The sequence below is a fragment of the Cnephaeus nilssonii genome, assembly GCF_951640355.1.
Source record: "Cnephaeus nilssonii genome assembly, chromosome: 12".
Lineage (NCBI taxonomy): Eukaryota > Metazoa > Chordata > Mammalia > Chiroptera > Vespertilionidae > Cnephaeus > Cnephaeus nilssonii.
The window spans coordinates 9,022,660-9,046,017 of NC_137083.1; the positions used below are offsets into that span (position 1 = coordinate 9,022,660).

General features: G+C 44.3%; 1 protein-coding gene across 2 annotated transcripts in view; it reads right to left on the bottom strand.

Annotated features, from left to right (window-relative positions):
* The window catches only part of CHN2 (chimerin 2), a 238,035-nt gene that overhangs the window by 82,365 nt on the left and 132,312 nt on the right, over positions 1–23,358 (bottom strand). For both annotated transcript variants that reach the window (XM_079786789.1, XM_079786788.1), the window contains exons 2-3: positions 19,002–19,040; positions 9,505–9,560 (exon numbers count right to left, since the gene is read on the bottom strand). In XM_079786789.1, coding sequence (XP_079642915.1) covers positions 9,505–9,560; positions 19,002–19,040 — 95 coding nt within the window. The remainder of the gene's footprint in view (positions 1–9,504; positions 9,561–19,001; positions 19,041–23,358) is intronic.

Sequence of the window (23,358 nt, forward strand, 5' to 3'; positions counted from 1 at the left end):
AATATTTTTGTTAATTAGTAATGCAAACATAACTCTAAGAAGTACAACAAATTGGAAGGTGGGCGTAGGAAACCAGGACAAATAAGGCACTGACCATACTTGTACAAGGATGCATAGTTGGCCCCTGCAACGTACGAGGGTGTGGGAAAGCCAGACAGAGCAAAGAAGGAAAGCAAAGGCAAACTATTTGTAAAGGGTGGAAAATAGCATCTAGGAGGAAGTACAGCTAGAGAACTGTACGAGGTGATGTGGGGTGAAGTCCTTGAAAAGTCTAGCACAGCGCTGGGCAAACAGTAAGCACCCCAGGAGACAGTGTCTCGGTTCTTCTGTCCTAGGGCACAGGGAAGGGAGTAGGACACAGAAGCAGGAGTGAGAACAGTGGTTACAACAGTGGTCCTCACACTTGGCCAAGTGCCTGGTGCACCCACAGGACTTCTTAACACCTAGACTGCCGGGCCCCCACTGCGAATGTGTGATTCAGCAGGTCTGTGGTGGGCCAGAGAATCTGCATTTCTGACGAGTTCCCAGGCGATGTCCTAGCTGCTGGTCCCAGACTCCAGAAGCACCCGGTTAGAAGCCCAGTCCTGGATTCGCTCTGGGTTTGACTCCAGCTCTACCTGTCAGGTGCTATTTGTCTCATTTTCTCTTGTAAAATGAGAGGGATGGCAATCCCCACGGGACTGTTGGTGAAGAATAACGTAAGTAAAGCCCTTCACCCAGCACTGCCTATGTGTTAGTGCTCATTACAATTAAAAGGCTGATGACAAGGCGATAATTAGGCAACAGCACTCAAGGTAATCACATTGTAACTGGGTTGGTCTGAGATTGCACCATTCACATTTTTCTGATGGAAAGTAAAGTCAAGGTTACATACAACTCTGTTTTCAAATGTCTCACTGCTTGGTCAGCCAGACCATGTTACCCTAGGAGACATGGCTTGCCTGGGGTGAAGTGTAACTGGCTTTTATCAGCATTATTACTCAGTTACTGTTTAACCAGGTGAGTAAAAGGTGAAGCATGTCTTTAGAACCTCACCAGTGCGTCCAGGCTATGCACCTGTTTCTTTTCCCGGATGGTCCTGACCACACCCGAAATTTTACTGGACCTGACCTCTGAGTCACAGGCAGACATACTGGAGATATCTAATCGCAGTCACGGTGGGAGTGCGGTATTTGCTTCCTGTTTGGATGTGTAAGGTTGACCTCCTCATAACCACTGTGCCCGAAGTCTAGACCACTCTCATCTCCTCCCCCATCAGTGAGTGATGGAGGCTTGGGTGATGGCTGTCAGAGGTCAGGTGAGGATAACAGAGCGAGTATTGTAATCCACGATGCTATTGGCTATTCTTCTAGTTTTTCTAAAGCAACTAACCACATAATGCATTAGTTCCTCTCTAGCAATTCTATAAAGAAATGCATAACCCATGGACACAGACAATAGGATGGTGAAGGAGGCCTGGGGCAGGGGGAGAGGGGGGCCTAGAAGAGATCAATGGGGGAAAACAGGGGACATGTGTAATACTTTCAACAATAAAGATTTTTTAAGAAACAGATTAAAGAAAAAAAAATGCACATTTTCAAGTTACATTTCAAGAAATAAAAATCACCCAGAAAGATTAAAGAAGATTCTCAAGTAATTTTACTTATCATCCATCACTGTTTAATCTCCTTCATTTTCCTTATTCTGTTTTAAGAAGAAACCATCCACTTCTGCTTCATGTTCGGCTTCAGCATATACACTGCCCCTTGGTGGCCCTCCCACTTCAGGCTGTCTGTCCTTTGATTCAGAGCCTTTAAATTCTACAACAGCTTGTCCTCGCCCGGCCAGCATGGCTCAGTGGTTGAGCGTCGACCTATGAACCAGGCGGTTGTGCTTCGATTCCTGGTCTGGGCACATGCCCAGGGTTGGGGGGGCTTGATCCCCTTGTGGGGCAAGCAGGTGGGAGCAGATCAATGATTCTCTCTCATCACTGATGTTTCTCTCTCTCTCTCCCTTCCTCTCCGAAATCAATAAAAATATATTTAAAAAAAATAAAGCAGCTTGTCCTCAAGTGCCCTTGCCCACTGCTGAAGACATCACCTTGGATGCAAAGTCTATACGACCTTAGAAGTTGTTCAGAGTACTCCAAAGAGAGTGAATTCTTTTTGGGGATGGTTATGCATTTTGATAGGTCACAGCACTTATCAGCAAAAAGGCAAATATAAAAGCACAAAACTCTGGAGAAAGAAAACTCACGTGTCTAAACTTTTTTTCTCACACTGGCTTTACTTGCCTCCCCCTTGTAGAATAGGTCCACAGCCAAAGCAAGTCTTGCTGGGGACAAAGCAAACAGCCTGACTGCATTACGGAGGGAGAGGACAGCCTGGGAGAAAGAATGATGGGCAAGCCTTGTTCTGCTCCCACCAGGTTGTATCAATATTAAGGGGGGAAAGAAGACATATATTTCTTCCCAGGGAAGAAGTAGCCTTCTGCTTACTACACATGAAAGCCAATTGAAAGGCAATGGGATTGATTTTTGTTCAGGGTTTGCAGAGTAGATCTCATTACTTCAGAGATATATCATGTCTCGAGATCTAGAATCAGGAGAGTTTCCGTGTTCCCCCAAGTGCATATTTCCTTAAAAACATTTTTTAAAAATAATTCAAAGGAGAAAAGGAGAGAATTGTGGAATAGTACAAATCCCCTAGGAGTTTACTTCATTTTATGTTTTATTGAATTTATTTGAGGGACATTGGTTACTAAAATATAGGCTTCGGGTATACAATTCTCTAATACATCATCTGTATATTGTATTGTGTGTTCACCACCCCAAGTCAAGAGTTTATTTTAAATATGTGACTCAAAATGCACCGAGTTAATTGAGGATGATATGGTCCATCAATGCAGCTTGTGAAAACCTTCCAGACACGTCTAAAGACTACAAGGCCGTGGAGACCAGGTACAGCGAATCAACATTTTCAAAGCATGATAAAATGAAATGCTCTGATAGGCTTAAAAGAACATTTTTGACAAGTAAAGGTAGAAGAGAGAGAAATCAGATGATATTTAGGAAACCCCAAAACTAGAGAAAATGCACAGGAGGGGGCACATTTAAAGTGGTATTTAAAAAAGTGAATACAGTCCGGCTGGCTTGGCTCAGTGCTTAAGTGTTGACTCATGAACCAAGAGGTCCTGGTTTGATTCCAGGTCATGGCACATGCCCAGGTTGTGAGCCTAATCCCCAGTAGGGGGTGTGCAGGAGGCAGCCAATCCATGTCTCTCTCTCATCATTGATGCTTCTATCTTTCTCTCCCTCTCCCTTCCCTTCTCTCTAAAATCAATAAAAACATTAAAAAAATAAAAAGTGAATAAGAGTCACTAGGAGGTAAAATGTATTACTTCAACTTAAGATAGGCCACTATCATCTGACCTTGGCTTCACCTCTGACAATCAAGAAAAAATGCTGGCTCTGCTCATGAATGCTAGCAATCTCACTTCTACTGTTCACTTCTGCATTAAAAAAATTCCAAGGTAGATTATTCTCTGGCAAGGAGGGAGCAGTGAATCTGCATAAAATGGAGAACAATTTAAAATAATCGTACGCAATTTATTTCTTTTTTCTGAAAGTGCTTTGTATAATGGTCACTATAGCGATTTCAAATAAGGCAAATGATACAAAATCCTTTACAGTCTCAAAAGAATTTCTGCTTATGGTATACACTCTAGGTAACTGCAGTGGAACTTGGCTTTGCATTAGCCATGCAAGTGAGTCGTGACCTCTGGCCTTCCCAAAAGGCCAAACAGAAATCTAGAATATTCCAGGAAAAAATATTAGTCTGTGTTGAAGTAAGAAGCTTACCTGCCAAAAGTCCAATTCACTGGCCTACTAACAGCACTGAGTAAATATCCGATCTGCTATTGTAATGGTTTGAGAATTCTAAATTTCTTACATTCGCGGTCTCTATCCTTTTTCCATCATTTTACCATATAGTTTACAGTACTGATTGCCCACTGCTGCCGGCCACTGTGTCCAATGCCAGGGAAGGAAATACACATGATTAGGTCTGATGAAGTCTTTGGGGCTTGTATTCTCCTAAAGACAGATGAACAGCAACAAGTAAACAATGAAAGATGACAAGTATACAGAGTGGGGCAAAAGTAGGTTTACAGTTGTGAGTACATGAAACACAGGGGTTTAGTCTTGTTTTATTATTTATTAATTATTATACTGTATTTGTATATATATTTGTATATATAGGGTGTGTCCAAAAATGTATGCACTCACTTTGAATAATTATAAGGGCAGTGTTTATTAAGATACATTTCATTTTCAAAGTTGAGTTATCAGGTGTTAAAGTGCGTATATATTTTTGGGGGGGTCACCCTGTATATAGTATTACATTATATATTGTTATTGTATATATATTATACTAGTGACCCAACGCGCAAAATTGTGCGAGACCCAGACCCGCGGGAAATCATGTGAGACCCGGGACCCAGACCCTGCTGTGCCCCAGGACTCCCCCAAATCCCACCGCACTGCGAGACCCAGAGTCAAGACCCCGCCCACCCAGGTGCACCTCGCCGCACATGCAGCCTCCTGGTGACCGGTCTTTGGTCATCACGGCATTAGGGCCACTGGGTTTTTATAATATAGATTATATGATGCCTATTGAATATACATTTGTATATACATATTATTTATTAATTATTGTAAAATATGTAAACCTACTTTTGCCCCATTCTGCATTAGAGTGTATTGAGTACTATAAACAAAATACACAGGGAGATATGACAGATGACATCTGTAGGTGCTAATTTTTATGGGGTTGAGGAGGGCCTCTCTTCTCAGGTGAAATATTATCTGAAACCTGGACATGCAAAAAACTGGGTGACAGGAATTCCAGGCCAAGAGCCAATGCAAAGGCCCTGAGGCAGCAGCACTGTGGCTTGTTTGATAAGAGCCAAAGCTCGTGGGGCTGGAAGGCAGCACACTGAGAAGGATGGGATAGACAGGGTAGTAACAGATAAAGGCAGGAGCCAGCCGTGGCTCATGGCATAGCAAGAAGTCTCGCTTTTGTTTAAAGAGCAATGGCAAGTGCTTTTTAAATACACTATTAGTTTTATATTTAGCAATGATGATTTGGACTCCTGGTTGGGGAGTGGCATGTGTGTGTGTGTGTGTGTGAATGTGGGTGGCAGGAGTGGAGGCAGAGAGATAAGGCAAGAGACTGCTGACCTGGGATAATCCAGGTAAGAAATGAGAATGGCCCAGCCCACGTGACTGTCAGGGATATGGAGAAGAACGGGCAAATGCAAGGCCTATTTGGAGGTGAGTTTGATGGTTGCTGAGAGAAAAGGGGGCGGGGAGGAAGAGAGGCGCCCAGGTTTCTGACGGTAGGAGCCATGTCATGGAGTCGGTCCTATTCTGTTTGGACCATTAGGCTGGGGAGGGCCTGTGGGACATCTTCATGACGAGGTCAAGGAGACAGATGGAGTGAGGTGCTCGGAGCCCAGGGGAGAGGTCTTGGGTAGAGGTACAGACTGGGGAGAAAATATTCTGCACGGGTCCTGGCAGACCACCCAGACACACATGTGGTAATTAATAAATGCTTAGGAGGTGAATGATTGAAAATTGACGAAAAGGGCAAGCGAGCGTTTTGCACACTGGAAGAGTCTGACTCTTGGCAAGGAGCCCCCAGGAAATGCCAGTGGAGTGCCAGGTGCCGCGGCTGCTCAGTGACCGTTCATTGACAGCGAGGGATCTCCAGAAAGCAATGGACTGCTGTTCAGGCGCTGACCCTCGCCGGCTGCACTGGCGCAGGGCCGTTGTCGGCTGTTTGCACCTTCTGTTCCCCATCCTCCGTATCTTTCCTCCTGTGGGTTAACGCCCGACCCAGGCGTCTTGCTTTGTCCTTGATCACCGCCTTTTTGGCTCAGAAAATACTGTTGTTGCTCTGACTCTGCCCTAGCGACAGTCTCCGCACCTGTTCTTCCCAAGTGTCTGAATCTGCCGTGAACCATGAACACTGGGTACCTGTTAGGGGCCAGGCATTGTTCTCAACACTTGACGCATATACTGAGTGGCCAGATTATTATGATCTCTGAATGCATAATAATCTGGCCACTCAGTGTGTGTGTGCGTGTGTGTGTGTGTGTGTGTGTGTGTGTGTGTGTGTGTGTGTGTATTAGAGGCCTGGTGCATGAATTCATGCATGGGTGGGGTCCGGCCAGCCTGGCCAGGGAGAGGGGACATGGGTGGTTGGCTGGCCTGCCTGCTGGTCGAACTCCTGGTCGAGGAGACAATTTGCATATTAGCCTTTTATTATATAGAAAATACACTGAGTGGCCATATTATTATGCGTTCAGAGATCATAATAATCTGGCCACTCAGTGTATATTCCATTTGTGGCGCCCTGCAGAGTCAGTGTCTGTCCTTGGGGGGGGGCAACATGGGGGGGGACCTTAGTCCCTCTGTGACAGAAAGTGCTTGGCTCCAAGTCAGGGGCCTAGAAGGGGCTGCAGCAAGGACTCAGAACAAGGCTTTCCGGCTGCAGCCAGCTCCCCTGCCTGGGTGTGCAGAGCTCGCTGGATTTTGCCTCCTGAATCAGTCTGTGCCCTCGGCTCACCGAGTCCCCAGCAAAGCCCATTAGGTGGTTGGTAGCTGCTGACAGCATCAAGCATCCAAGTCAGGTGGCTGGTGTCTGTACCAGGAGTGACAGTGTGTCTCTCTGTGACTGCGGACTCACATAGGGCCCTGGTGTGGGCATTTCTCACGTCCATTGGGAGGATCCTGACGACACAGGGGCTCATAGCTTGGGAGGGTGTCCATCATCAGAGAAACAGAGAGATGGGGGATGTGGGAGCAGCCCAGCTGAGCAGGCTTGCCAGGGGCAGGAGAGGGGCCAAGGACTGAGGCGGGGGGAGCAGGACTGTGTCTAAAAGGAAAATGTGGACTCGTAATAGCTAGCTGAGGGATGAGATGGCAAAGACAGGGAAAAACCCGAATCACTGCTCACAAGAAATAGCCTCCCTGGCTTCATGTAAATGTGTCCATAAAGCTTCAATCTTTCTGGCCACATATGTGAACGGAAAGGGTTCTGCCTTCATTAGGCACATCCCCTGAGCAGGCGGGTGCATGACCAGGCAGAGGCGTTCGCTCAAACACGTCTGCAGCAGGATCAATGGTTTCCCCAACATCCAAGAAGAGGTCGTGCCTTCGCCGAAGGAGGCCACGTCCTGGGAGGCCGAGCAGTCAGGGCAGGAACTGTGTGCAGGTCATGTCGCACAGGAGGACAAAGGGAACGGCAGCCACTCCTGCAGGCGCTCGGCACTCAGGCACTCACAGAAGCAGGAGAACACTCGGCCCTCATCGCCACCCCTGCCTGGTTGGCTGCGCCCCACGCTGCTGCCCAGGAAATGCAGCCCGAGAAAGCCCATCTCAGCGTCGGTTTCACGGCAGAAAGGGGACACGGACTTTCTAGAGGTAAGCTGCCTGGGAATCCAGCCTCAGCCAGGCTAACGCATTAAGGAATCACACCGATCCAGGTCCACAGGTGAAAAGCTGGGTTTCAAAGAGAGGCAGGGGAATAAACACGCTGCACACACCCCACGTCCCTCAGTCACAGCGAACGGTGGCGGCTGCGGCACACAGCTCTGCTTTGCTAAGGCGTCAGCGGCATTTCCTCCCGACACAAGTGCATCATGAAAGAGAAGAGGTGACCCTCAGCCCGCTGGAGGTCTGAAGTTTCAGCTGAACCAAGGAAGAGCTTCTGTGAAGCTAATCTGAATCCACCCATTTCCATTACACCTGCGCATAGGACTACTGATGTGGTTCCGAGGATTCTGAGAAACAAAGGAGTTCTCTCTCTCTCTCTCTCTCTCTCTCTCTCTCTCTCTCTGTGTGTGTGTGTCTCCCTTTCCTCTCCCTCTCTTTTACACACACACACACACACACACACACACACACACATTAAATCTTAAATACATCTTTATTACATGCATCACAATTTTGTTCTCTAATATGACACGCAGAGTACCAACAGGTAAGTTCTTTGCTGCGCTCCCAGCACCTAGCTCAACGTCAGGACAGTAGGCTGCCCATATATCTTTGCTGAATAAGTGAAGAGATGAGTATTTGCTCTACCCTGTGGACTTAGAACCTACCCGGCCTTGCCTAGAGACTTTTTATTTGTACTCCCAGGAAGAGTCCTGAGCTCTGTACTAAACGCACAAACACGCTTTTCATGGAGACATTTCAACACCTCTAGTCCCCGACACGTGGCTATATTCTTTCTGATGGAGCAATACTAGATGTAAAGTAGTACATTTTTAACACCCTGTTTCTTAATTCTCCCCCAAAGCACCCTATTTAAAGCGTCTCGTCAAAATTTTTGTATTTATCTTCTTCTTTTCTGATTTGGATATTACCGAATAACCAAAGGCCAACAGTCAGCAGGGTGAGTGACAGGCCAAAGTCAGACTACCCGATAAAGATGTAACTTCATCCTGAAGAACTCCCTAGGGATCAGCTACTTTGACCTCTCAGGCTATAGCCTTTGGATGCAAATTCAGATTACTGGATGAATTTTAATGCCTTTCAACAGAAGTAAAATTGTATGCAGAAACATTTATTAACAAGTGAAAGCTGGCTGTGGGTATGGGTACCTAAGTCAGAGACGGGTTCAAAACCAGACCGGGTCAGGCTGCTGCAAAGTACTGATGCTCAAGAACGAATCTCAGAAGTGTTGGAATTGGAGCCTTCACAAGGCGGATGTGACCCTTTTAAAGAGATCAGCTACTCGATATATTTAACCAAAGTCCCAATAACAGAAATATGCAAGGACCCGGGACCTTTGTTTGAAGGATATTAGTCTGGCTGTTAAAGAAACTGGTCGGAATGAAAATAGAAAACAAAGCCTGAGTCTTGCCTTTCAAGTCCTGCTGGCATCCCAGGTGATAAGAGATTGAGCAGCAAATGAGAGGTAGGGAGAGTTCTGGGGGCTGGTCAGCATTTTTATGAGTCGACATATTGTTTAAACCTCTCTCTGAGAATAAAGACACAGTCCCTTTTCTTGTAGAGATTTCTAAAAATGTCAAGTCAGTAAAACAAAGTATAAAGGTTTGTTAACTGTGGGTGTTGAGAGTACCGAGAGATTTATTATTCTCTGTCTTGTCTCTGTTGGAAGCATTCCATAGTAAAACATAAGATAAAGGAATCAAAATAGCAGGAACAAGGAAAACAACCCAAATGCATGTTTGGCGGGGGGGGGGGGGGGGGTTAATAAAGGATGATCGCTCTGCCGCTGCAATGGTCAAAAACGTGAGACATTCGATTCCAAGTTAGTTAGTATTTTTAAAATAACATCTGTCTTCAAAATATAGATTAAGATGTTGAATTTGGTGACACTGTGACAAACGTTAATAGAAATCAACTCCCAGAAACCTGAAAGCCGTCCAATATCAAACGCCTGCTGACAATTCATCATCTTTCACAAGACGTATTGGAAAGAGCTGAGTACTGACCTCCCCAGGACAAATGATCCTCTTGGGACGAGGGGCCTCTTGCTGTAACTGATACACTGCCAGAAACAACAACAAAAAAGTTAATTATAATTCGAAAACGGTAACACATCCCAGCATGCCTTCAAAGAGTTCCACCTAAGTACATCTCCAAAATGGCAAATATTTCAAACACAAAAACACAGAGGAGACAGGCCCGTTTTTTAGCCTGAATCAAGTCAGATCATTTATATGGAAATTAGTCACTGGGAATGTAAACTGGCAAAATTGATTTTTTTATTCTTATAAGGCCAATTTAGTTTCCTAATTGTTACCGGCATTGCTCATTTTATGGCTTTCTTGGAAGACTAGATAACCACTAAAATTCTTGCGACTGTTGCAAAGATGAAATTCTACTTGTGAGTATGTCAGTAGTAAGATCCTGTAATAATAGGGTTCCGGAATTCAAATGCCCACGGCTCCTGACATACCAGGGAAAGACTGGCCTTAGGACGGAGTGGCATTCTCTGAAATGCTACAGGAATGGACAAAGACACAACTGCCTCTGTGACTGAATGGAACCCCAACTCATGGCTTTCACGAGTTTTGTTTCTGCCCTGCCTATCACCATGGGTTCTCATCTGTTGGACTATTTCCCATCCATTGTCATTCCTTTTCCTTGGGCTCTTTCATATCTTAAATAATAATAACGCTCATATATCCTGTTTTAACGATGGACTTCCAGGCGTGGGCATGGAGGGAAGCGGGTAATTAAATAGAAAAAGACAATTTATCAGACGATTCTTTGTGATTCCTTTCAGACTGTAACAAATGCATTTCTGCTGTGCAGCCAGCCTGGTTACTTCCCCGAGAGGGAAGCTGCCCGGTGCAGGTTCCACTTCCATGAACACAGAACTTGAAAACAAACATAGCTGCTGTTATCTTCAGAATCTTGAGAGGGAAGAATTTTAGTTTTAGGTGGAATAAATCTTTGAAAGTTAAAAACTCAATCATGTAAAGCCTAGAAAATGTAATAACATATGCAGACATTCCTGATTTATTCTTAGGTCTAAAAATAATATTTAATTGAAGGGCAGATGATTATGAGGAAACAGGGATAGCACTGATGGGATATATGTTGTAATTATGGCTCCCCAATGCCGTCAGCTCAACGGTTACTTTCTTGCCTAATTAAGTGTAGACTACCCAACTTCAGCACAGAGGGGGACCTAGCTAACCCTCTTAGAGATGTTTAATGCACCACATTTCTGAGCTTAGGTTGTCCCTTACGAATGGAGATGCTTGTGTCACTGAGGTAGGTACCCACGTATGGAGACAGAGTCAGCGTGACTTCTTGGCGAAGAGGGAACACGAGGTGGAACTGACCAAAGATACAGAACTAATAGTGGACATGCCACTACTGTCCCAGCAGGGCCCATGCGCTCCTTAAATCATGAGAGAGGCTCCTTGATGCCTCTTGAACCAGCCCCGACACCGGCTAGCTGCTTGTTAGGGGGCTGCTGCTGTTAGTGAGTGCAATGAGAACCAGAGGCCAGTTCCTGCAACCACAGAGTTCCTGATACAGAGAGTCCTGTGCCCCCTTCTCTCCCCACTGCCAATGCCTCAGTTACGTGTGTGTGTGTGTGGGGGGGGGGGCATGGCTGGAACGGCTATGTGGACACCATTTTTAATGCCTCCCTTGGAGGTGACAAAGGAAGTACTTCTGTTACAAGGGAAGCATTTTTAGGTAAGCATGCCTTTGCAAGTCATATCAGAACACATGTGAACATGTGCTATGGCCAGGAATCATAGTCAGCATTCCGTGGAGGCTTAGCAGAGGAAGGGAGAAGAGACAGAAACCAGCATTCTGAGTGCCTGTCATGTGTCAGGAACAGTATTTTATTAAATCTCCCTGGGAACTCAGAAAAAAAGAACATGGTATCACAGCCATTCTCAGTGTTAGTGAGCAAACAAGTGCAAAGAAGTTAAATATTTGTCCCAGAGCATCCGGCTAACATGCATCCTTTTGATTCCAAATTGCTGGCTTGTTTTCATAGGCCCCAGGGCCTTTGCACTTGCCGTTTTCTCCACCTGGATTGCTCTTTCCCAAGATCCCACATGGCTCTCACTCTTGATTACAATAGTCATTCTATGGGCTAAGGGATGATATAATGGAATTTGCTTCTACTGCAATATTCCAATTATGTTTCAGGCACTGCCCAGCCCTGGGCCCGCGGCAGCATATGAGAGAATTCTCATATGGAATAAACCGTTTGGTAAACGTGGGGTAGGGAATGGTCGCTGAGGAGTATGAAGATGAAAAAGGGGATTCCTGTCTGGCCAGTGTGGCTCAGTGGTTGATTAGAGGGTCAATTCCAAGGTCTGTATGGTTTCTGTTTCTTCACAGCACTCGTCACCATTAACACACTTGGTTTACTTTGTGCCTTGTCTCTCTTGACTATAGTAAGCTCTTCGAGGGCAGGGACTTGACTCAGCACCTAGAACAGTACTTGGCACATAGAAGATGATTAATGCATATTTGATGAATGAATGAACTGTGTCCAATGACTAACGGGTCACCATCCATGCCCTCAGGGAGACTGACCCAGTGAGGGGGGTGTACGTGGGAAAACAAGACAGGGTGGGCCAAGTACTTTGCTGAGTGCGTACCATGGAGCTCTCCGTGAAGGATTGGAGGGTAGAGAACAGAGAAGGGCTTACAGGTGGAGGAAAGAGCCCCTGAAGGGAAAGGGAATGATGTGCTCATTGGTCAGTGAGAGTCCAGTGTGTCTACTGCACCAGCTGGGCAGCTGTGGGAGGAGGCCACGTAGAACAGAGCCTTGCAGGTCACACTAAGGGCGTGAGTGGCCTTCTCTCTGCAATGGGGAGGGAGGTGGCAACGTGTTTTGAGTATGGAGGTGACATGAGCTGGTCTGTTTCTGAAGAATAACAATAAGACTATTCAGAATAACAGAAGCTGCCATTTTCTGGATACCTACTATGTGCCAGACACCTTTATCCACATCTTCTTATTTAATCTTCCCAACAAGCTTCCGAGATAACTGTTATTCCCTTCTCACCGACAATGTAGTAGGGATGCCAAGCTTTGAACATGTTCAAGTTCACACAGATGATATGAGGAAATCAAGATTTAAAGGCCAATTTCCAGATTCCAAGGTCTGTATGTTTTTAGCCTCACCAGCTGTTCCCTAAGGCAGATAGTGGAGGGGCCCCAAGTGGGCTGATTGCGTTAGAATCTCCAAAGAGCTGCTCTAAAAATACAGATTCCCAGAATCCATTGTCCCTGGCGATGCTCACTCTGCCAGCCTGGCACGGGGCCCCGAAATATTCTTGTGAAAGCCGTGCAGGAAATTCTGATGCACAGCCAGGAGGGGCGCCATCGCCCAGTGCCTCCCTGGGGACCGTGGAGGCAGGGAAGCAAGAGAGACAGTATTCTAGACGGACACACAGGAGATGGTGGAAGTGTGAGTTAAGCTAACACCATTGGAAAGGCAGGTGGGAAGGTGAGTTGATTGCAGAGGAGGACTGACTAGGCTTGATTACAAGCGGAGTGACTGAGAGACTGAGATGCCATTAACCATCACACAGGATACGGCTGAAGGAACATTACAGTTCTTCTCCTGTGTCAACAGGCAAAGCCCATAGCTGTGTCCTCCAGGGACCCTCTGAGATTCAATAAAGAGAAATGCTGTAGCTCACCAGTCTCAACCAGAAACAGTCCACGCCAGGGGCAATTTTGATAGGGCCCCTGCAAACCCCTCAAGCCAGGGACGCCACCTCTCCTTCCTGGTCCCCAAGTAGCACACATCGTTAACCCATCGCCATGTCTCAGTGAGCTGGTCTCAGGATCCACAAGATCTGCTCCGTGCTGTTCCAAGCAACAGAATTTGTCAAATAGGCAAGAAGCCCGTTTGCCTTCTGGATTATGTGTCTCTATAAAGATAATGAGACGGCAACCAATGGCAATGGTGGCCATGTCAGATAATGGGGTCCTGAAAGCTATCTTAGCTTCGAGGGAGGTCCCCAGTCCCTCATTTTCAAGGTTAGCTATAACAAAACAAACATCTGAGAAGAAGTCTCTGAGGAACATTTCATAAAACTGAAATGCCAAGTAGTTTTAAAGAGTCGTTTCTAGAATTTTCTTTGTCAACAAATACATTTCACAAGCAAAATGCAATACTGTATGTCACTTCTTGGGTCATTCTATGGGCTAAGGGACGATATAATGGAATTTGCTTCTACTGCAATATTCCAGTTATGTTGCAGGCACTGCCCAGCCCTGGGCCCGCGGCAGCATATGAGAGAATTCTCATATGGAATAAACCGTTTGGTAAACGTGGGGTAGGGGATGGTCGCTGAGGAGTATGAAGGTGAAAAAGGGGATTCCTGTCTGGCCAGTGTGGCTCAGAGGTTGAGCACCAACCTATGAACTAGGAGGTCACGATTCAATTCCCAGACAGGGCACATGCCCAGGTTGTGGGCTCCATCCCTAGTAGGAAGCGTGCAGGTAGGCAACCGATCAATGATTCTCTCTCATCATTGATTTTTCTCTCTCCCTCTCTCTTTCCCTTCATCTCTGAAATCACTAAAAATATATAAAAAATGAAAAGAAAAAGGGGATTCCTATTCTCCAAGAAATCGGAAGTAGATTGAGAAATCCAGGGCTCACTGAGAAAATGTTGTACTTTTTCTTCAATAAGAAAACTCGACTTACCCTCCTTGGGAAACTGAATCAACCCGGTCCCTGTGAATGCCAAAGGACGGCTGCTGGCCTGGGTGGTGCTGAAGCCCAGTCCAGACCCACTGTCTCCTAAGAGACCCTGCAGGGATGTCCTCTAACCGTCACTTGTTTCTGAAGAAGGCTGTGGACCCAGGAGTTGAACCTGGTCCCCTGGTTGTGACACTGAGCCCCTATCACCCTGCTCACTGCTCGTCTTCCTAGTTTTCATGGAAAAAGACTCCTGGGTGCGAGTAAAAGATGATAGGTGCTTTAGATGTTTTCTTAGCTCAACCCCACCTCCAGCCTACAGTGTGGCCTCCTGGCCAACAGAATGCCCGGTCTTAATGGGGATGGAGCCCGTTTCTTGTCTAGTGGCACGGCAAAAAGCCCGAGGAGGCTGTGTCCACTGCAACCAGGGGCTCTCGGGTGGTAGTGTGCCCAAGAGCCCCTGTGGGGGCTGCTACATTGCAGATTCCTCCCCCTCTCCACTCTTCTGATCCTGATATCTGATGCAGGGCTGAGGAATAATGATTATAAATCTGCTCCCCAGGCAAGTCTTATGCAGGGAGGGTGTGGACCAGGGTTCTGCGGTTCCAAACTCCTTGTTAGGAAAACAGGCCCAAGCTGTGGCTGCTTGACCTGCTGCCCGGGAGGGTGTCCTCTGAGAGCTGTCGGCCATAGCATCTGCCGCTTAATTGGCACTTGGTCTTTTAAAAAAGAAAATCAAAGTATATCCATGGTAGCTGGCTTTTGAACTTATCTGATTAAGGCATAGAGTTCATACCATTCTGGCTGAAAAGTTTAGAATATGCTTTTTTATTTTATTTTTTAAAAAAGCCAACTTGAAAATAGCTTTTCTTTTTGAGAATTGAAACCAATAGCTTTCTTCTCAGTTGCTTCATTAACATTTTGGGGTTTGGTCTTGAGAACAAAGAACTAGCTGCAGATACATGACACTTTGAGAAAAGATTATTCTTATGGAAACAGCCCAGTGATACCATTTACTCCTAAGAAAGGGAGTAGAGGAGGCAGGAACTTAAGGGACATCATGTGACATCCTGGCAAGACCAAGTCTTATCCATACTTGTGGCCTCACAGCTCTAAGTCCACTGTCTGGCTTAAGGCAAAGAGTTAATATGCACTTGGTGAAAGAATGAATGATGTATGAATGAATAATGAACAATCTACTCTATATAAAGTATTGAAAGCTGACTTCCAAGGTTCCTTACTCTCCTAAATTTCTAAGTCAGACAATTATGGTTGTCTTCCCAGCATCCATTTCCATCTTCCCTGTTTCAAAAGTACTCCAAATTTTCCAGTCATGTGGAACATACAGGACTGATCACTCCCTGACTTTGATTGGTTTAGGGCACATAGCATATCCCGGCTCTGACTACAGTGATGGAGTCAGGACTGGTGAGCGTCAATCAGGGCTGAGACTCGATTCTAACGCTTTGCTTGAAGTGTCTCTCTGCCTGCTGCTCTTAAATGAGCGTGGTTGCCCTGGTGCTGTTGGCCGCTCTCTGGGGATCACAAAGGGAGGCCTATGAGTTGTGGAGCCAAACATAGGAGAGTGGAGCCAAGAAAAGAAGAGAGACACGCTGGGTGAAAGCAAAGATAATGTCCTCGGAGTGACGGGAACAAATCCTGCCTAAAGCTGGTTTCTCTGAACTTTTTGCTAAAGTCAATCAACGTGATTAAGTTCTGTTCCCCGCAACCAAGAGTATTGCAATTAGCATGAAAAACAGCTTCTTAAAGTGGATCATTATGAAGTAGACTAATTTTCTTCTAGGAAAAATATCGTGATTGGGGCTAATGCTTCATAATAAGAATCTGATATCAAATAAGTCAACGTTATGACCCAAAACAGGTGATGGATGAAAGCAAAGATATACCACATAATTCTAGAATCATTGCAAGCCATCAACTTTTAAATCAGGTCCTATCATATGGCAAAGATGTACTGAATCCAGTAAATATATGAGAGATCTCAAAGTACCAAATAACCACCTGAGTTTAAAAATATATATGTGCACTGAGAAAAATGTGAATTCTATAAAAAATATGCTAATGAATTTAATGCTGATGTTTAAAGTTAATCTCTCAAAGGATGGTTTGTGCACATTTTAAAGAGAAAGGTTTGGTGTTTCCTGAGGTTCAGAATGTGTTTACCAAGAGGTTATTTAAAACAAAACAAATTTCATATTCTGATAGGTTTGTTGAACTTTCAGATCAGAAAAATGCTATAGATTTAGCATATCTGGAGATTTAAAAGTATCTCATGTAGTTCAACCAGGCCCTCAGATTCCTTCCTCTATTTATCCTTCAAGACCCACATGCAAATTTGGCCTCTTCTATAAAGTCTTCTCTATGCGCAGGAGGTAGAGAGTAGTATATTATTATGAAAATCCATTTGCATTTTAAGTGGTTTACATATGTCTCCCTTACTAGAATGTAAATTGGAGGAAATTATTTTATTCATTGTTGGTTCCTAATACTTATTGTGACATTTAGAGGTGCTCACTGCATGTTTGCTGAAAAGACCAAATGAGTGGATTCTAATCTTGGGAGTAAGATGGAGTAGCATGAGTTTGGGAATATTTCAGGTGAGTTAATAAGTGGTCCAACACTCGAACTCAAACAATTCATGGATCCAGGACAAACAAAAGAGAGTTCTCAGCAGTGCTCTGTAGGCCTTTGGTCAATGAGTTTTGATGACATGGATGGCACAGCTAATGGCATACTCCCTCGATTTTGGAATTTCAAATCACTAGACTCCCTCAAATAGAGCCTGGATGGCTAATAGTGGGATAGAATAAAGAGGAACTTCTTATATGTCATTAGCTTTATATTAAATGGCCTCACCCATCCCTTCTGCATCTAAAGTTTTATGATTTTAGAGCAAATAAAAACTTAATTTGGCTAGATTCAAAAACCAACCTTAAAAAACACTAAGGTAAAAGTTGATAATTGTGAACATGTCATCATTAATGCCTCTTCTAGCTTCCTTAGGACATAGAAGTGTTTCTAAGAGCTAAATTGGGTGGTCCAAGGTCTCTTCGCAAAAGGTGAAATGAAATTGAGCCAATGCCGCCTTTTCGCTTCAGTAAAGTTCTCTGCAGCGGCATTCGCTCAACAAATGTCTACTGGGTAGTTAATGTGTGAAGGCAGTGCACAAAGCACGGTAAGTCATGGGACATCCAATACCTCTCGCTACAGGTATTTTGTTGATTTATTGTCAGAGCACTTCACACTCCATTAGGGAACAAACAAAAACATCCAATTACTAAGTCATTAGCACTAGCTTTTAAAAGAGAAGATCAGAATGCAGAGCAGTAGGTCGGAAGGGCCCTCGGAGACCCAGCGCAAGCCCTTTATTTCATAGATGGAAGAACAGACTCATGTAATAACGAATGAGATGCCTGCATATGTGCTGACGTGAAAAGATAAAGATGAGATATTTGTGAAGTGAAACAAGCAAGTTGAAGGACACCCATTTTGACAAACGGAAGCAACAGCAGCAAAAACGCCTTAATACTGGGCATGTGTGCTTCAAATATACTTGGAAGGATATGCCTTTCAAAACAGAGGGGGTCAGCTACTGGAAAGAGGAATAGAATATGGGGGAGAGGGTGGTGTATGGGTTATGGGAAATTTTTACTCTTCGCTCTATGTATTTCTATAATGTTTGCCTGTTATGTAGCTTTGTATTGCTTTTGTAATATATATACATAGGTATTGCATATATGTGTGTCTTGTGTATGTACTAGTATATACTTATTTATATACACACTTCTGCATAAGATTTGAAAAAGAAAGAAAAAAAAAAGTCTTGGAAACTGGTGGGCTGTGGGTTCCACTCTGAATGCCACTCCAAGGCTTTGGGTAAAACCTTTGCCACATTACAGAACCTCCCTGAGCTGTTCCTGGTATGAATGGAACCGGGATAGTAATAGTGCCCATTGCTTAGGGCTGCGGGGAGAACTTGAGAGTTCAGGCACGTAGCTAGTGCAGCAGCTGACCCACGGCAGGTCTCCGTGGGCAATAGAAACAACGGCAACATCAATAACAATAGTAATAATTATGTTTTATTGCTGTCTGGAAGCAGGGCCCGAACGAGAACCTGTGTCCCTGGCTCTCCGCACTCCTTCCTCTCTGACAGGGGACGTGCTTAGCCGGGTAGATGATATTAAGGAGACAAGGAGCTTCAAGTGATGATAATTGTCTGCCTTCATGAGGGAAAGCTGCACCGTGACCAATGATCAGACAATGATCTCTTTCTAAGGAGTCACCCTTAGTGACCCAACGTTATTCTTTGCTTTCTGTTAATCTGTTTGTGGTAAATGTCATAGGATTTTATAGCCACAAGATACTGGCCAAGAACATAATTCAAGGAACTCAGCATTTACCCTTGCTGACCAAATGTGGAAGAAAAAAACAAAAGAAAAAAAGAAAGAAAGAAAGAAAGAAAGAAAGAAAGAAAGAAAGAAAGAAAGAAAGAAAGAAAGAAAGGAAGAAAGAAAGAAAGAAAGCCCTAAATCAGAGGCATCTTTTTCTAATAAGGATCCCTGAGTGGGTCACAGGCAGCAATCCTTGGGGGTCCTGGCCAGGGGAGAGTGCTTTTCCAGACCTCTCTGACCAATCTCTCTCCCTAATGGAAAAACAAAGGGTTTCCGGTACGTGAGACGGGGCTGCTTGTTGCACTAAATCAATGGCCGGAATGGCTCTCCAGGCAGGCCTGCTGCAGGTGTCTGGGGAGAGTCCCACTTCAGGTACTCACAGTAAGATTTCCATATCGGAGGCTGGTATTCTTCAGCATCTAGAGTAAAAAGAAAGACAAACATCCGTCAGCCTGACCATCCAACTGTCAACACGTATCTTCTCTGGAGGAACAACAGTGCGTCAGCAGCACTTGCACTGCGTCTTGGGGCCCCTCCACTCGTTTCTGGACAGTCCCAGGCATGAGGGACGAAGTGTGCATGGCAACCTCACGGGCCCAACACACCTTCCTTCAGATCACTTACCGTGGCAGAATCAATTACTTAACCATTTTCATAGAGCCCAGGAAACCCGAAAGGATTTTTAAAGCAATTAACTTGATTGTACCCTCTAGTCACCCTTTCAAACAGTATTTACTTAACTTGGCATAATAAACATATAATTTATCTCACAGTTTCCAATCAGACCTTTAGCCCATTTATTAAGACTTGAGGGAAGACGTCAAGTGGCAAGTATGTTAAATATTAAATCTGGGAGGTTGTGTGACTCAACCAACTCCGAAAAGATTGGGTTTGACAGTGGAGACACTGATGATTCAATTGGAATCGCATTATCTCCTTGAATTGACTCCAAAAATGTGACGTAGGAAATTTCTAGAAAACCTCTCTGCCATCAGAAGTGTCAGAACGAAAGAGTTACAACAAAATGGAGAGGATGAAATTGCTATTCACCAGCTTGAAAAACAGACAATGGCAGAAAATCTGCGTGTTCAGTTGACTCAACAGTCCCAGTGCTGACAGCTGAATTTATAATTCTGACAGAATTATTAGTGCTCCCAGCTCCCAGCGAAGGCCGTGGTGAAACACACTCCACCTTAAACAGCCAGAGGAAACAGCTTTCCCCCAAATCAGACTGTTGAGCTGAGCTGGGGAAACCTGCCGAGTTCTCTCATTCACACCTTTATGTTGGAAGCTCTGCCTTCGTCATCTCACCCTCCCATGGCATCGCACAGCCACCCTTATGCTGTCCTTGTCCTTGTGCCACCGTCACATACTAGTTTGGTGCAACGGAATAGAACTCTTCTAACCTCAGGCATAAGATAGCTTGAGAATATTTTTCCCCTGCTGAGAAACAAATAAGTTACTTATAAATAAAACCTAACTCAAGAGTGATGAACGTTCCCCAATCCTACTCAATTACACATGGGTAGCTTCAATTAAATTCTTCCACAATTAATATCTTGCTCTCTGGGGCCCATCCTATCACAGAGGCAACTAAATGCCTCCAAAGGTAATTTCATTCAAATAAATCTGTACTGTTAGGCCTGCACTGCCAGGAACTTTCAGATAGAGAATCAGCCATTCACACACACACACACACACACACACACACACACACACACACACAGATACAGTGCACTCCTAAGGGCTTAGGTTGTTATTCAAACTTAGTTTGCTGAACAAAAGCAAAACAATTAATTCTTTTGTCAAAGTAAGCAAAACTAAAGAGAACAATATCTTAAAATAGTGAGCTTTTGACCTATAAAAGCAAGTAATCTTGTCCTATCTGTTACATAAACCAATTTAATGGGTTATAATGAGTGTTTGTTTATAAAGAACATTCAAAGAAAATAAATTAAGTTGCTAAATTGAGAATAAAAGTCTAGGACTATCCATACAATGTCACCTTACCAGAAAGCCAGATCTTATATATTAAAATGTTGATGGCACCTTCAAAAACATTTTTCAAAGATAAAGATCAACACACACACACACACACACACACACACACACACACACACACATATCAAATGACATAGGAATGTAAATCCCCAAAATATAATTTACCCAAAGCTGCAGTCTTGTTATTTTGGATGATATTTATACCACGAGGCAAGCACAACCCCTGACCAAGAGTGGTCAAGAATGGTCAAAACCTAGACTGCAACTTTCTGCATTTTGAGGGTTGGCCCCCCAAATAAGAGACAGTCTCCTTATTCAGGTTTGAAAATACAGTTCAGATGCTCAACTCGGGTTTCCTAAGGTCTCCTTACCTAAAGTCATAGGTTCGCATTAGATGACTGTCATTGCCCATTTCTGTTTTGCTGTTCTGTGAAAAACTTAGACTTTTGCTTCATCTGAAACACTGGCTCCAAACTTTCTAACTTTCCTTTAGACTGCCCCTCACGTACACAATTGATCACCTTCCAGTTGCTCTTCGTTGGCAACATATCATAGAGGTGAAGAAAGCCACCTATAGAGACAGGAGAACATAACGCTCCCTTGCTTAAAACCTTCCAGTGTCTTCCCTCTGCACCTGCAATAAAGCACAAACACCACACTGTGGCCTACAAGGCCCTGTGCCATCTGGGCTTGGTCCACCTCTTGACTCCATTGCAGACATGTCCCCCTTTTTCATTTATCACCCAACCACTCTGCCCTTCTCTCTGTTCCTAGAACAAAAGCTCTCTGAACTCTGCTTTTGCTCTTGTGGATCCTCCAGGTAACATGCTCTCCAGCAGGTCTTTGCATGGCTAATGGGCTCCATTGTGTAGGGCTCAGCTCAAATGTCACCTCTGGGGGCGGGGCCTTCCCTGTCATTTTATGTAAAGTAGCTTCCCCCCAACCCCAGTCCTTCCCTGTCATAGCACTTATCACCAACTGAAATTACTTATTGATTTGTTGACTTGTTATTGCTGGTCTCATCCCACTATTAAACTTCATATAAGCAGGGATTTTGACTCCTTCCCTTGTGCATGACCAGCCCTTAGGTATCTGGCATATCCCAGACATTCAAAAAGTGTGTATTAAGTAAATGAATAAGCCTTCAGGGTTCAAATCTTACCTCTGACAACTAACTTGGAGGAGGTTACTTAGCTCCTTTTAAGAGTCTCCCAATACTCCTCGTTATAAAACAGAAAAAAAAATAAAAGTACTTACTGCATAATCTATCTCTTAGGGTTATTGTGGGAATTAAGTGAGATCATGTATATAAAGTTTTTGGGACAGTACCTGGCAAATAGCAAGTTCTCAATGAAGTGCCACGAATGTTGTCATTGTTACATCACCCCGTGCCGGCTCTTGCCAGGTGAGCTCATGCTCTTGTCCTCTCTCCCTTGACTGCAGCCCATGACTATCTCTATTCTTGCCTCCAGGTCTGGAGCCTGTAATTAAGTTCCAGTGCTGTTGTCATGGAAGGTTTTTCTTTCCCATAAAAGAATTCACAGTGAGAGGCCATTTGTCATGCGTCAGTGGAGAAACTATAATTACCCTGGTCTTGAAGGCACGTTTCCCAAACCACTAAAGCGCACTGTTTGGAGGCCTTGGTCCAGGGACCAGGCATGAAGCATTTTTAATACATTGAAACAAATCTTCACTGCCTCCAACACCACCCCACCAACATGCACACTTGCCCCAATTTCCCACAAAATGTTTTAAAAATTTAGTTTACTCTTGGGGAGCCTGACACTTAAATAATAAATAAATCCTGAAATAAGTTTTCCAGACTATTTAGTTCACCTTCCTCATTTTGGCAAATAAGGAAATTAAATGCAGCCGATTAAGCAGCTTTCTCAAGGTCATAAAACAAGAGTAGGGAGCCCCGCCTTCCGGGCCTCCGACACATCAGTCATCCTTGCTAGGCAGGCCACCCTCATTTACATATATTGAAATCAGGAAAAAATATATGACAGATTTGTTACTTCAACTCTTGTGAAGTTTAAAAGAAAAAATAAAATGGAGAAAGCAAAAGAGAATTAATAGCACAGAAAACTGACATCAAGTCAAATGAGCAGCCTCCCATCTCTGCATATACCCCCATCTAATGGGTAAATTCCGTGAGGGGCAAGGCACTTGGAAGTACTGACAACAGGCCTGATGCTTCCGGAAAGGGCATTATTTTGTTAAACATTTGAGAGAAATGGGTAAAATGCAGAAGGAAGGAAGAGGAGGTGGAATAGAAGTTACATGTTTTAAGAAAAAAAAAAAGATCATTAAATCCAAAAGACAGTAATACATTTTTTGAAAGAAATAATGAATGGTAGGGGTTCAAAAGACTTAGGAAAGATATTGTTTAAACAAATGGACCAATATGCATCCAAACTTTAAAAAATATGCAAACTCTTTGACTCAGCAATTCTACTCATGCGAATTCAACCTGAGGTTGTAAGGGAACACATGAACAAAGATGAACAATGAACAAGCTGTTCATTACTGTTCTGTGTATAACACTGGTTAGATAAGCGATCATATACTATCGCCATGAAAATGATGGTGTGGATCAGAGCTGTGTGGTCAAGAGCATGGCCTTCGGAGCTGGACTATCTAGGTTCAGAACCTAGTTCTGTCACTCATGAGCTGTGTGACCTCATCTCTCCATGACTCAGTGTTTTTTTAACCTAGAAAATGGGATTAATAACA